Source organism: Lepisma saccharinum, chromosome 28 (assembly GCF_977018435.1).
Source record: "Lepisma saccharinum chromosome 28, izLepSacc3.1, whole genome shotgun sequence".
Classification (NCBI taxonomy): domain Eukaryota; kingdom Metazoa; phylum Arthropoda; class Insecta; order Zygentoma; family Lepismatidae; genus Lepisma; species Lepisma saccharinum.
In genome coordinates this window covers 39558002-39573467 of record NC_139256.1, presented here as the reverse complement: position 1 = coordinate 39573467, position 15466 = coordinate 39558002, and the positions used below count along the sequence as shown (strand labels likewise).

General features: G+C 39.1%; 1 protein-coding gene across 1 annotated transcript in view; it reads right to left on the bottom strand.

Moving 5' to 3' along the window:
- Vps39 (vacuolar protein sorting 39) overlaps positions 1-15466 on the bottom strand; it is a 106589-nt gene that overhangs the window by 25721 nt on the left and 65402 nt on the right. Inside the window, exons 11-13 of the mRNA XM_083114148.1 lie at positions 15055-15227; positions 13708-13945; positions 1026-1174 (exon numbers count right to left, since the gene is read on the bottom strand). Coding sequence (XP_082970274.1) covers positions 1026-1174; positions 13708-13945; positions 15055-15227 — 560 coding nt within the window. The remainder of the gene's footprint in view (positions 1-1025; positions 1175-13707; positions 13946-15054; positions 15228-15466) is intronic.

Here is a 15466-nt window from a genome sequence, read left to right as displayed (position 1 = left end):
TTTTGGTACATGAAAAAGGAAGGAAAATGTGAAAATACTAACATTTTTACAAGGTGGCCACTTTAGGACCATGATAAAATTCAAGTATAATTCCCAGTTTTGAAGGCAGACTTTCCAAAAATTCAAGGGTACGTACAAGCAGATGTTTTCTCTATTTCAACCTTACAGCCTATCACCACCCAAACACAAATAAATTAACAATGTAAAGGTCTGATTTCAATGTATCCAAAAATTCTATTTCAATTCAATGGTATAATTATATATTTAATTTAAGGTGCGTAGTTTACATTTGCCATTTCAAATACTTAGACTAGAAATACATCTACAAACATAAGTCACAAATGTTACGGGATATAGTAATTTGTAAAAATTGTTAATGCATAAGAATTTTGAATTTACCTAATCAACTTCAAGATATCTTATCTAGCAATAATCATCCGTCTGTCAGATAGATTGTTCTGCAAAGGAAACAAACTGAGAGAATTCTGTTTTATATTCCACGTAGTTTTCTTTCCCTTCCTCGATAAAAATAAAACCTAAACTGTGACAAAACTTGGCTCATATATATATATATTATATATTAATAAATATGTATAAATTCAATGGGATTTGGATTAATAAAAGCTGCATTTTTTCACGTCTACAGAGAAAAATACAAGCAGAATTCATGCATAATTCCTGGAATTCAAGGAATTCCCGGTGAGTAGCCACCTTGTTCTAACATATTCGAAACATATGAAAATCAATAATTTAAGTATGTAGGAGCATCATTATAAATCTAAAAGCATCACACCTGACCTCATATACCCATACAGGAGTGGAATGGGGAAGAAATCTCCCACACAAGATACAAAGCAAGCAATCATAAAACCTGTAGACATGTATAGAATTAGATTCATTTAGAAAATGCATGTATTAATTGATGACACCAGCATGAAATGCTCAGAACTTGAGACTCAGCAGAATAATCAAAATTTGCTACGCTGTAATTTCAAAACAGAAATGCATCATGCTTTCAGTGTTACCTCATCTGAGCCTTCCCCATGATCCTGGTACACCTTCTCACAATACCTTGCAGCTTGGTCAACATCCTGCAGCACGCTAATATATATAGATAAGGCCTGTTCATGTCTGCCCAATTTGCCCAAAACAATTGCTCGTTCCTCAAATAAGCCTGTAAACAAAATAAAAAATCTTCAATGTTACACATGTACACATGTTCAGAAATGTTTAAATTCATAAAATGTATATCATATTATATGCACACATTTAACCTTTTAAAATTATATTAAAGAGGAAATAAAAAGTAGGCTTAATTCATGAAATGCATGTTACTTCTCTCTTCATAAACTTTTGTCTTCTCATTTAATATCTAAGAAACTAAAAGTTAAAATATACAAAACCGTAATTTTGCCTGTAGTATTATATGGATGTGAAACTTGGTCCCTTACATTGAAAGAGGAACATAAATTGAGAGTATTTGAAAATAAGATCCTTAGGAAAATCTTTTGACCTAAAAGGTATGAGGAGACAGATGAGTGGAGAAGGTTACATAATTTAGAACTACATAATTTGTATTCAATTCATGTCCAGATATTATTAGAATGATTAAATCAAGAAGACTTAGGTGGGCAGGCCATGTGGCACGAATGGGAGAGGAAAGAGGAGTTTACAGGATTCTTGTTGGGAAAAGCTGATGGTAAGAGACCTGTAGGAAGGCCAAGACGAAGATGGAGGGACAACGTTGAGATGGCCCTAAGGGAAATCGGTAGGGATGGAAAAGAGTATATAGATCTTGCTCAAGATAGGGAAAGATGGAAGGCCTGTGTTGCTGCAGCCATGAACCTTCGGGTTTAAGAAGGCTAGAGAGTTAGTTAGTTCATTTAACCTTTCAATTCTGTGAATTTGTTACATAAAAATAACAACTTAAAATATGGGTATCCCCTATTTTCAACTATTATGAATACTTGTAATTGGCCTGAACTGTGAATCCTAAATAAAGGTATATAAAATATTCCTTCCGGTAATTCTGTTGCTCATCAAATTAAAAAAAAAAAGGCCTTTGGTACAGTTCATTTAGCAAACAGAAGCTGGTGAACTTGCCATCAACGGAAATAAATCCATCATAGTTTTGAGTTAAGAAATGTGATTCAGGTTTAACCTGCAGGCAGAAAAAAATAAAAGTTATCCCTGTGCGTTATGTCATGCCATGCCATGAAAGTACTTGGAGGGGTAGGGCACCACACGTTCTCAATCTCGGCTATAATGGAGATGATGCTGCATCAAGCTCCATCCACCTTATCAACAGGGTTAGCCACTGATTAGCGGCTGGGTGAGTAGGATGGCTACTCTACGACCAAGACGAAATTCAAGCATAATTTAAGGTTTTCACGGTGAAATTTTCAAACGTCAACTCCACAAATATTGTACTAACTAACTAACTCTCTAGCCTTCTTAAACCCGAAGGTTCATGGCTGCAGCAACACAGGCCTTCCATCTGTCCCTATCTTGAGCAAGATCTATATACTCTTTTCCATCCCTACCGATTTCCTTTAGGTCCATCTCAACGTTGTCCCTCCATCTTCGTCTTGGCCTTCCTACTGGTCTCTTACCATCAGGTTTCCCAACAAGAATCCTGTAAACTCTTCTTTCCTTTCCCATTCGTGCCACATGGCCTGCCCACCTAAGTCTTCTTGATTTAATTATTCTAATAATATCTGGACATGAATACAAATTATGTAGTTCTAAATTATGTAACCTTCTCCACTCACCTGTCTCCTCATCCCTTTTAGGTCCAAAGATTTTCCTAAGGATTTTATTTTCAAATACTCTCAATTTATGTTCCTCTTTCAATGTAAGGGACCAAGTTTCACACCCATATAATACGAGCACTACATACAAAATTACTGTTTTGTATATTTTAACTTTTAGTGATATGGTTCGGGGTGAAGGACTTGGTAATGAGGATTAATAACCAGACGGTGAACAATTAATACATTTAATATACACTGGACGTTACGTCCGAAGCCTTCAAATACATTGAACCATGATATAACAAACATTACACAGAATATATCTGCTTATGATTTTTCTTCTTCTTGCCGTGAAGACTAAGCCTTGTAGCCATACCTAGACCGTATCATCCCTCCAGGTGTCCCATAAAAAAATCAGATATGCTGATGACCGTATCGATCTGGTGGGCGGCGAACCCTGGTAGACCTTCTCGGAGACGAGTGAGGTGTGCTAGGACCTGGTCCTGGGTATCCGGCTCTGCCTGGGATAGGTTCTGGTACTGTTCCACCGGGGTTTGTTGAATTTCTATTTGGTATTGTAACGTTGAAGTCGTCGTCATCTGCAGTGTCACGTGAAACACGTCTCTTCAACCACCTGGGATGTACCACTCGTTTGATTCCATCTTCCAACATTATCTCGTAGAGGATACTATCCCCAATTCGACGAATGACAACTCCTGGGATGTAATTTGGAGAACCATGCTTAGGTGATAGAACCCAAACTGCTGAGTTGATGGTGAAAGTACCATATCTCGATGAAGAATCGTTCTGAAATTTTGCTGACTTCCTCGGCTTGAACGGAGATTCACTCGACAGAGGCAGATTGTTTGGTTCCCACCAAAATCTTGGTCGGTATTTCAAGACCGAAAGTGCCGGCAGGCTTCCTTTTCCACCCAGTCGCGTGTTCCGAAGGATGAAAAGAAGGTTGGCGATCCCCATATCAAGTTCAAGCGTGCTGAGATTGGGTTTGTCAGTTATAAGCTTGACAAGAGCGGTTTTGACGGTACGAACGTATCGTTCGGCTAAGCCGTTGCTAGGACTGTGATAAGGTGGTGAAGTAACATGTTTGATGCCATTCTTAAGGCAGAAGTTACGAAATTCGAGAGAAGTGAACGTTGGGCCGTTGTCGGATACGATAGTATTTGGTATCCCTAGCGTGGCGTAAGATTGCATAAGCCAGCGGATCGTTTCCTTTGTGTCCAATGTGTGTAGAGGCCATACTTCCGTCCACTTGCTGAAGGCGTCTACTATCAGTAGGAACTTACGCCCTGCAAAGAAAAAATGGTCTATATGCCATCTCTCGTTCACGTACGAAGCGAGAGGCCATGAAGAATCGGGTCCGTTTCGGACCTTAGGAGCGTTTGCTCGGCATGTATTGCAGCTCGCTACAAAATCCGTAATCTCTGCTGACATGCCTGGCCACCAAAATCTGGAAAGACACAACTCTTTCATACGAGTTGAACCAATGTGTCCATCGTGTAAAGCTCTAAGAACTTCATTCCGTTTAACTGTGGGAATGATAAGTCTACCCGACCACATGAGCGTTCCCTGCTCGTACGTTAGGTGAGCTCTTCTTTCGAAGAAAGGTGCGAGCTTCTTCCGTTCGGTAGACGTGTCGTGTTGATCTGGCCAACCATTTACTACACAGGAGACAACTAATGAGAGTAGTGGGTCTTCTGAAGTGGCGTTCTGTATTGAGTCTCGAGAAAGAGGAGCTACAGCGTCTTCAATGGACCCGAAATATGCATGAAGTTCTTCTTCTCCAGCTGGTATTGTGTCACGTGTTTGCGTAGGCAACCTGCTTAGCATGTCAGCTACTTCTACCTTGCTGGAATGAATTATATTATATTGGTATGAAGATAAAAGTAGAGCCCATCTCATCAATCTATTGGATGAATGTTTTGAAATGGCTCGATCCGGAGAAAATATAAACTTTACAGCACATGCGTCTGTAACAATCTCGAACTTGGATCCGAGTAAAAATTTGTGAAATCGCTTGATACCGTGAACTATGGCTAGAGCTTCTCTCTCTACCTGGGAGTATCTGCGCTCCGTCTCACTGAAGGTGGTAGAAGAGCAGGCGATGGTCTGTAGACCGCTATCAACTCGATGACACAATTGTGCGCCACAGCCGAAAGGAGAGCCATCAGTGATAAGTACAACTGGCTTTGTTGGGTCGAAAGGTACAATAGGATTTACCTCTCGAAGTTCCGCCATGATGCTGTCGAACTCGTGTTGACAGTTATCGTCCCAGTTCCAAGAGACGTTTTTCTTGAGTAAAGAAAGTAAAAAGTGAAGTTTCGAAGCTAAGTTGGGTACAAACTTTCGATGAAAGTTGATCATCCCGATGAAGGAACGTAATTGTGATTTGTCTTGAGGTGGGGGAGAATTTAGGATGGCCTCCAAGTTCTTGTCTGACGGCCGTATACCAGCGACGTCAATCTTGTATCCTAGGTACTCGATAGATGAGGTTAGGAATTGGCTTTTGCTGGCGCTCGCTTTGACATTGTGTTTGGTCAGACGATTCAGGACATCACACGTGCGTGTGAAGCATTCTTGCAATGTTTCACCTCCGATGATGACGTCATCAAAGTAGAAAGAAACTCCGGGAATGTCATCTAGAATCTTCGCTAGGACCATTTGAAACAGATCTCCACTTATGTTTATGCCAAAAGGTAGTCTGTGAGGTTTATATAAGCCCCAAGGTGTGTTGACGACAGTGATGCGTTTGGCAGCTTCAGAAAGTTCCAACTGTCCGTAAGCCATTTGAAGGTCAATTACCGTAAAGTATTTACACCTGGCCAACTTAGAGAAAATATCCTCGACTCTAGCAATGGGAAACTTGACGTTTTCAGTCATTTTATTCACCGTTCCTGAGAAGTCAGTGCAGAGACGAAGTGAGCCATCTTTCTTGGTAACAACGACAAGTGGTGAGGCCCAATCAGAATATCCGACCGGTTCCCATAACCCTACTTTCACTAGATTTTGAATAGAATCCTGAACACGGTCTCGAATACCGTAAGGAACTTCGTAATGTCTACGAAATATTGGTGCAGAGTTGGATCTCAGTGGTATATCGACCAAATAAGGTGTAATTGGCTTGGACAAATCACCATCAAAGATTTTCTCGTATCTAGAAGAAATTTCTCGCCTTAGGTCGTCGGCACCAGCGTTAGTAATAGTACCTTGTACTGTGTTAGTTGAAAGAACACTGGCCGTAACTAATAATCGCCTCCAAGATGGTTGAATAATGTCCAACCATGTACGACCGATCAATGGATATAAAAGTTTCTCCTGACAGAGAAAGACAGGTAAAGTATAATCCCTATTGTCTAAGTATAGTTTGACGGATGTTTGTGCTGTAACACGAACATATCCTTCGTTTACACCTCGTAATCGTAGGCTAGAATTACATTTAACATAGTGTGGAAACAACTGATCAAAATACTTCTCGTTGAAAAGAGTAACCGCAGACCCAGTATCTACTTCACATTTAACAATACACTTATTGATTTGGAGATTTATTATGAAGCTATCCGAACTGATTTGGTGCTCCAAAATGTGTTGAGTAGAAGTAATCAGTGTGGAACGATGACTGAGCGCACAAGTGTTGAGATGGTTGAAGCTGAACGTAGACAACTCATCGGGTGTTGTGCTCCGTGAGGTTGAACTGGACGTTCTATTCACGGCTCTATCTTTTTGCTTCTTTCTGCATCGTATATTCCAATGGCCTTGTCGTTTGCAGTAGTTACAGATTGCGTTTCTTGCCGGACATAGACCTTGTGGGTGATTCTTTGTGCAGTTGCCGCACTGGGAGTGAGGATATTGCTTGGTAGCAGTTGTGTTCTGAGGTTGATTGTAGCTCTTCTGCCTCGTTTCACCCGAGCGTGAACTCTTTGAAGCGCCTGTGTGGCGATCTGGATTCATCCGCGTCAAATTTCTTGAGCTGGTGGCAAAAGTCACAGAATCTGCATTGTACTTATTCGAGAATAATTTAACTTCTCGTTCTAATAACTCACAATGCAAAGCAATTTCTTGACATTTAGCAAAGGAAAGATCACTTTCAGATAATAATCTTTTTCGAGTACTGTCAGATTGTACACCAACAAGAAATTGTTCAACAAGTGCCTCATCTAAATACTGCTCATACGCACATTTGGCTGCTTGTTGTTTGATTTTCACTACGAATTGAGTAACTGATTCTCCTTGAGATTGGATACAATTTCGAAACTTGAACCTCTCTGTAAACTTGTTGGTTTTGGGCCTGAAGTGCTGAACCATTTTGTCGTGAATGACAGCATATGTTAGATTACATGGCATTTCAGGAGCCGTAATATTGCGAAGTACTTGAAAAGCCTTAGGACCTATGACTGCTAAGAGAACTGCTGCTTTTCTTTCATTTGCCACATTCTGGGCGAGACAGAGTTGATCAAAACGCATGAAATAACTCTCGATATCTTCATTTTCTTCAGCAAATTCGCTGAATGTAATGTTGAGAGCCATGTTATCGAAACTTCAAATTACATTAACTGATAGAAAGTATGAAAGTTACGATGTGTAACTGAAACTTGCATGTAGAAAATTAGCAAACTTAAACGTTACATGTAAGACCGTCTTGTTGATTTGCTACAGAAATCTTACTTGTTATAATCCCGTTCCGATAAAGTCATCCTGACGATACGATTAGAATCCTTCAAATTTTCTATTCACTGTCCGCAGCGCCAAGTTGATATGGTTCGGGGTGAAGGACTTGGTAATGAGGATTAATAACCAGACGGTGAACAATTAATACATTTAATATACACTGGACGTTATGTCCGAAGCCTTCAAATACATTGAACCATGATATAACAAACATTACACAGAATATATCTGGTTATGATTTTTCTTCTTCTTGCCGTGAAGACTAAGCCTTGTAGCCATACCTAGACCGTATCATTTAGTTTCTTAGATATTAAACGAGAAGACAAAAGTTTATGAAGAGAGAAGTAACATGCATTTCCTGAATTAAGCCTACTTTTTATTTCCTCTTTAATATAATTTTCATTTGTTAATATTACTCCTAAGTATTTGAATTTGGAAACTGGTTCAAACGAGTTGTTATCAATAATTAGATTTTGATTATTACCTAACACTTGGTTTCGGCCTGTAAGCATATATTTAGTTTTCTCTTTGTTAACTTCCAAACCTATCTCTTTAGCAGTTTTGAAAAATATTTTAGCATTATTCTTAATTGTATTCACATCATCCCCCAGTAAGTCTACATCATCTGCATATGCTAACAACTGAGTCACACCATTTAATTTTAGACCTTCTTTAGTTTCTTTTACCTTCCGAACAGCATATTCTAGGGCAAAATTAAAGAGCAATGGAGATAATGCATCTCCTTGTTTTAACCCATCATGAATTGTAAATTTGTCAGACATATTATTACCCACACGAATTTTACTTTCGGTTTCACTGCTGCATATTTTTATCATACTAACAAGCTTCTTAGGTATTCCAAACTCTACTAATATATTATATAATTTATCTCTTTTGACCGAATCATATGCTTTTTTGAAATCAATGAATAGCTGATGAACATTTTGATTATATTCCCACTTTTTCTCAAGTGTCTGTCTGATGTGAAAAATTTGATCTGTTACGTTTAAATCCACATTGATAATCACCTATAATTTCATTAGCATATGGGGTTAGTCTTGTTAAAAGAATGTTTGATAATATTTTATATGTTGTTGAGAGTAGAGAAATTCCACGGTAATTATTGCAGTTCATTTTATCACCTTTTTTAAACACAGGAACAATTATGGATTCTTTCCACTGTTGAGGGATTTCTTCTTTATTCCATATTAAACAAATTAATTTATGAATTTGACATATTAATGAATTTCCACCATATTTAATTAACTCAGCTGGTATTAAATCAATGCCAGGTGCTTTGTTATTCTTTAGCCTTTTAATAGCATCTTTAATTTCAGTCAAGTTAGGTTCTGGAACTAAAGGTTCTGCTGTGTGGACTTCATTTACTTCTGATTTATCTCCTACATGGACATTTAAAAGGTCATTAAAGTAGTTCTTCCATCTATTTAGAATATCGCTTGGGTCAGCTAGAAAATCACCGTCTTTATCTTTTATCAAGTTTACTTTAGGTTGCCACCCCTTTCTAAATTCATTTACACATTTATATAAATCTTGTATATAAATATTTGTACAAATATTGTACAAATGACCAAAAGCATGCATAGCTCTAAACATTTGGTGGTGTTACCTAATCTGTGTGGCTACAATAAATTGCCATTTACAAAGATACTTTCATTTATTTCGACAATTACTGATGAATTTAGTACTCTCTACAGATAAAAGATCATAATAATAAATAAATAATTGACAGATACAATTCGAATACCATTCAGACATTTCTCTATGAAAAGCAACTGGTAATTTGGCATTAATTTGTGCATTGAAATATAAAGTAAATCAAATTGCCTACATTACATTTTGGGCAATTCTACTGATAAAATATTAACGAACATGTTTCACCTCGACACTATATCAAGCTTAGCAACAGGTATAACTGCATATTTAATAATAAACTTACATTCTTCATCAAACTATACCAGGTGTATAAGCTTAAATCTGCTGTTTTGTAGTCAGAAAAACACATGGTTTGTTCATAGAAAGCAACAAGAAATTTATTCAAAGTACTTGCCCTTGCGAGCTACACATTTTGCCCACCTCTCGGGCAATTTGTGGATACCACGGCAAAAAAAGTCCTTCTCTTTCGAGGCAAACCATTCATCAACCCATTTTCAGACGTCTGCAGACGAATCAAAGTGCTGCTCAGCGAGGGTGTGGTCCATCGACGAAAACAGATGGTAGTCGGAAGGGGCCAGGTCTGGTGAATAGGCAGGATGGGGTAGCACCTCCCAGTTGCGTGTTTCCAAGTAGTTTTGGACCAGTCTTGATGTGTGCGATGGGGCGTTGTCGTGGAGGAAAATCAGCTTGTCATGTCTTTGTTGATAATCCGGCATTTTATCACGCAGAGCACAGTGCAATTTGATCAGTTGTTGGTGGTAGCGGTGGGCAGTGACAGTTTCACCAGGTTTCAACAGCTCAAAGTAGACGATACCCTGTTGATCCCACCAAACACACAGCATCGTCTTCCGGCCGAAGCGATTTGGTCTCGAGGAAGATGTTGATGGTTGGCCGGGATCAACTCACCATTTCTTGCATTTAGGATTCTCGAAATATATCCACTTTTCATCGCCAGTCACAATCCGATGCAGGAAAGATTTTCTTTTTTGTCTGGCAAGCAAGATTTCGCATGTGTTTTGGCGTCTCTCCAGCTGCCGATCGGTCAATTCATGCGGCACCCATTTTCCGATCTTTTGAACCTTTCCCATGGCACGTAGACACATGAAAATGGCTGCTTGAGTAACACCCAATTGCTCGGCAAGCATCTTTTGCATTTGGGTATTGTCCTCGTCCAAAAGAGCCTGCAATTGATGGTCCTCATCCTTCCTGGGCCGATTTTCACGCTTCTTGTCACTCAGGTCAAAATTGCAGTCTTTGAACCAACGAAACCAATCCCTGCATGTTGTTTCTGATACAGCACTGTCACCATAGGCCTCCACAAGCATTCGATGTGATTCGGCAGCCGATTTCTTCAAATGGGAGCAGAAAAGCAGAGCTTCCAGCATATGCTCTTTTTCTGGCACAAAACTAGACATGCTTACCACAGGAACACTGTCTATTGTTGTCTGCACGTGCTGACGATGTGCACTGATTCGTGTTGGCAGATGGCCAACTCATACAAACATCAGGTATGGCGTGCCCATGGTAGCTTCATACGCTCACTAACGCCATCTATGAGCAAACAGCAGATTTAAGCTTATACACCTGGTATGATACCTTCTTTGCTTCTTTACACTTATTTCAACATTGTCTATTACTTTCCTTTTCATGTTGATTTTCTATCTCTTGGGTTAATAGTGATATGAGGATAAATGATTAACTGATAAAATTGTTGAAGAGGCGAACATAATGACACATGCAACATGCCTTAACCAGAGTTTAAACCTGTAACCTCGGACACGTTAAAGCCTGCTGAATGCTACAAGGTTGCACACTAGGGTGATGACTTTTTCAATTTTTTTCTCAAAAATTATTTCCTGTAGCACAAATGGATGAACTTTCGCCTATTAATGAATGAAATGAGGTATAATCCATTGAAATATTGAAACAGGTCACGCACAAACCATTTTTAAATTTTATGTATGCCATTTTACCATTTCATAAAATTGTATTAACAATATTTATATATAACATAATTCAGCAAACTGAGTTGTGCAATAATTTATGCACCAGAGAATTGTATGGAATATTCCAGAAAATCATAGAACGCTGTGCGCCATCCGGCATGACTGAGACGTCACGGTGACGTAATTACTCGGGAAGCTTCTGTACAGTACAAACATTTTCTTCAGCTGTTTTGCAGTGTGGTATAAACTGCTATATAAGTGAGGTGTTCAAAGCGGGTAGTTGAGTTTTAATTAGATTAATTTGGTGTCAACATTATTATTGCCTTATTATAACTATTGCGCATTATCCAGAGTATATTATAAAGAAATCCTTATATTATTTGGTGAGCTACATTGAACTCTCTCGCTAATTATAATTGAGCATCTAATATATTATTAGTGTCTGTCTTTTTTTATTTTCTATAATTGTTTTTTGCTTGTTTTTAAATAAAATATATGGAAAGTCAATAACAGTTTCTTTAATTTGTTACGTATTTAATATTTACATTAAAGCCTTTTCTATTTCAGTTGCTGAGTAAAAGACAACATGTCGTTCAAGAAGAGCTCTTCTAACACGGAGAAGAACAAGGAAACCTGGACAAAGAACTTAGTCCAGTTTCAAGTGCCATCAAGAAGAGGCAACGTGGCAATTTATGAAGCACCCTTGAGTGAAAGGAGTCGCATGCCCCTGAAAAGCCACGTCATTGGACGCTTCAAATTTCTTGAATCCACTGCCAAAGAACGGAGAGAGAGAGAGGATCGGTCTAATTGCTGTGGAGCTTAAAGCCCTATGGAACAAAACATTGAACTTCCCGCATGTATCTGATCAAGCCTTTTGTGCAAAACTAGCAAACCTTCTGAAAGACTATGAGCGATGCAGAAAGAAACAAAACTTTGATTCATTGAATGAACTGTTTGACGTGACCAAGGTGAAAGGCGAATGGATGTGCAAAGAGGATGAGAACCTCTACAAACTGCAAATTGAGAGCAAGGGCCAGGTTGGTTATTCCAGTTGCAAACGTGCTAGTGCAAAGACCATCCACCCATCCAAGCGAAAGAAGGCAATGGAAGCGACTGTGTCAACACTTACCAGCTCAGCGCCACCTGATTGTTCCGACAGTTACACGGACTCATCCGACAACAGCAAAGACAGTCCTTGGGAGGATGAGAATGAAGCATCAACGAGCACAAGGAAGCATAACCCAACAGGCATTGCAAGATGCCTTGTTACAAGCTCAAAGCTGTCGTCCCATGGAGCAGCAAAGGTGTGCTGCCAGCTTTCTGGTGAGGGCATTAAAATCCCAACCCCATGTCAGTCAGCAATCCACAAGGCTATCTACACGATAGCTGCTCAGATGAAGAAGCACTTAGTGAGCACGCTTCATCTGGAGAAGTGACGGCAAACACATTGATGTCTTTGAATATGAGGCTGCGGTCCTCAAGAATGAAGCAAAGAAATTAAATTGTCTGTACTCAAATTGAAAGATGGGAAAGCTCAAACAATCGCAGGATCAAACAATCGCAGGACTCCAGGATGTGTTAGAGGAGTTCAACCTGTGGGGATCAATTGTGATGATTGTTGCAGACACAACAAGCGTGAATACCGGCAAGATGACAGGCGTTGTTCTTCGGCTGCAGCAAATGTTCGAAGAGAAAGGTCACCCTAAACCCAAGTTCAGTTGCCAGCACCATGTGCAGGATCACGTTCTTCGCGTTGTCATGGACGATGAGCTCCATGGTTCGACTAAATCATCAAACATCGAGTACTTCTTGGTGCAGGATTTGATGAGCAATTATGATAAATTGAAAGCAGCCTTCAGCAACGGTGAAACTGAGATTAACGAAACAGGCGGCTGGAGAGACGACATGAAGTTTCTCTGCCACCTCACTCGTGTCTTCCGTCACTTCACTGACAGGAATGAGATCCCCTTTGTGAAGTTTCAACACATCCCAAACATCAGAAATGCACGATGGAACTCTCGTGCCATTCTAGCCCTTCTTGCGTTTATTCTGATGCTGCCTGAAACCCGGAACAGGCTGCGTAAAATTTGTTCATTCATTTCCTACTCATGGGCAGACCATTGCTTCAGCAGTCAATTGTTCCGCGCTGAAGATTTTGATGAACTATCTGCAGTTCTGAATGACTACCCAACAGGTCTCAAATGCTTGAAAACCCACTGGAAAACAGATGAATCTCCAATTAACAACCAACCTGGAAGCAACCAGTGCTGTGAGCGTGCGATCAAAGTTATGCAAGACTTGCACGACTCCTGCCGCAACAAGGACAACCTCCCACTGAGATTCATCCTGTCCAATGACATTATCGTGAATAATTGACTGCCTTGTGTGTTTGATGACCCTATATAATGTTGTATATGTGACTCTAAAGCTTGTGTTCAATTTTATATCTGCTTACAGTGACTTCAAAAAATGGGCAAAAAAACTGATAAATAAATTTTTTTAAATCATTTTGTGCATGAGTTTTTTTTTATCTAATCGCCTTGAAAGTAAGATTTTATCTAATCTTTAATGAAAGCTCATCAAATGATGATACAGGGAAATGAGGTTGTAAAAAAGTCATCACCCTATTGCACACACTGAAACTTACTTACAGTTATATGGGAACTGGACCAGGACGGTTTCTGGAGTGTAGTGTGAAGACTTTTCGAGAAAGCAAATCAACTTGCTCCGAATACGGCCAAGCTCTCCAGTCTCCTTCCCTGCCGAGATGGCAGGAGGCACCTTCTCCTCCTTCCCTTCCATGAGCTGCTGCACCTGCTCCTGATACTGGTGGACAAGGGCATTGTGGAAAATGGGATTGGTATCTTCCCACACGTGTACAACATGTTCCTGTAGAGCATCACAAGAATCATTGCTTTAGAGATGCTCTTGGCTATGAGCCTGGTGACCACACCACATGTTAATGATATAGCAATACGAAATTCTTACCAACATAAAATTCATTGGTATCAAATTAACATTAAAGGGCAAACACTCCAAACATTACCTGAGTCAATGTATGTTCAAAAAGTTGAAAATGCTCTCTCACATATGTCACAGCTGGCATTTATGGGTTAATTCACTTAATTAATGTGTATGATTGTGACTGTCATGAGTTTTTCCTCAGAAAGAGAAATACATAGACATAATTCTGGCTTTACCTGATAGAATATTGTTCTTTCATTTAACAACAACAAGCAACGTGGATCTACACCCTCCCCCCACTACCCACAAAAGCAGCTGCTACAATCCAGAAAATAACACTATCTAACACTATCCAGCACAGAAGCAATGTTAAAGATGGGTCATGGCTCACCCAAAATGAGGCTGGCCCACACTGTAAAAATGAAATAGGCAGATTTAGTGATAAAAATGAAATGTGTAAACTTAATGATTGGAAATCTTTGAAGTTTCGAACTCAGATCTCCAAGTTTTGGAGTGCAATACTATAATGCACCAAATATGGCACAACTGTGGAAAACACATGATGACTATGTAGGGTTACTATAACAGAAATAAGACACTTATCATTGTATAGAACAAAAACAATTACACACACACAAGCAATATACCACAGAGGTGGGTTGAAAATTTTTACGATTGCAGATGTTCTTGACAATCACATGAGCACCCATTGCATCAGCCAAGCAAAATGGCTGCTAGCCCTGTAGAGATGCATTATGTGCATTTTGGGAGACCACATGTATTAGAGGAACAATTAGATCACGTTCATGAGACATGCAGCCCCAAGAAATTGATATCACGTGTGACTAGAATTACAGATTCCACAACAGACCATGTGGAAAAATTTACAGAAACATTTGAAAATGATGCAAAGTTTAGTGCATGCATAATGGTATTGACATGGTGTTGAATCAGCATAATGTATTCCTGGATTAGAATTACAAAAACAGTGTGCTACAAACCCATCAAAAAATATATTCACAATACATACTTACTAAATAAGGAATGACTAGCAATTTCTGAGTCCGAAGTAAATAGTCTAAAACTTTTGGTCTGGGTAGCTGTTCAACTTCTTGAATGTCTTCCGTAAATATCTTTAACCCATCATCTGGGTGGGCTTCCAAGATCCAACTAGCAAATTTAAAGATAAGGTCTATATGCTCTCTACCTGGAAAAAAGGTTAAATTACTACAGTACACAAATATAAACATTTAATATTTCATTTCATTTTTAACATTTTAAAGATGACATTCTTCTTATTACATGTAGTAACATTTTAAAAACTTCTCATTGGTATCATCAAATCAATTGAAGTTGAAGAAAGAAACCAGGACACTGAATCAGATGAAAGAATTTATTAACATTAAATTCATATTTTGGGAAATGAGGGACATGGCAGTAAATAAT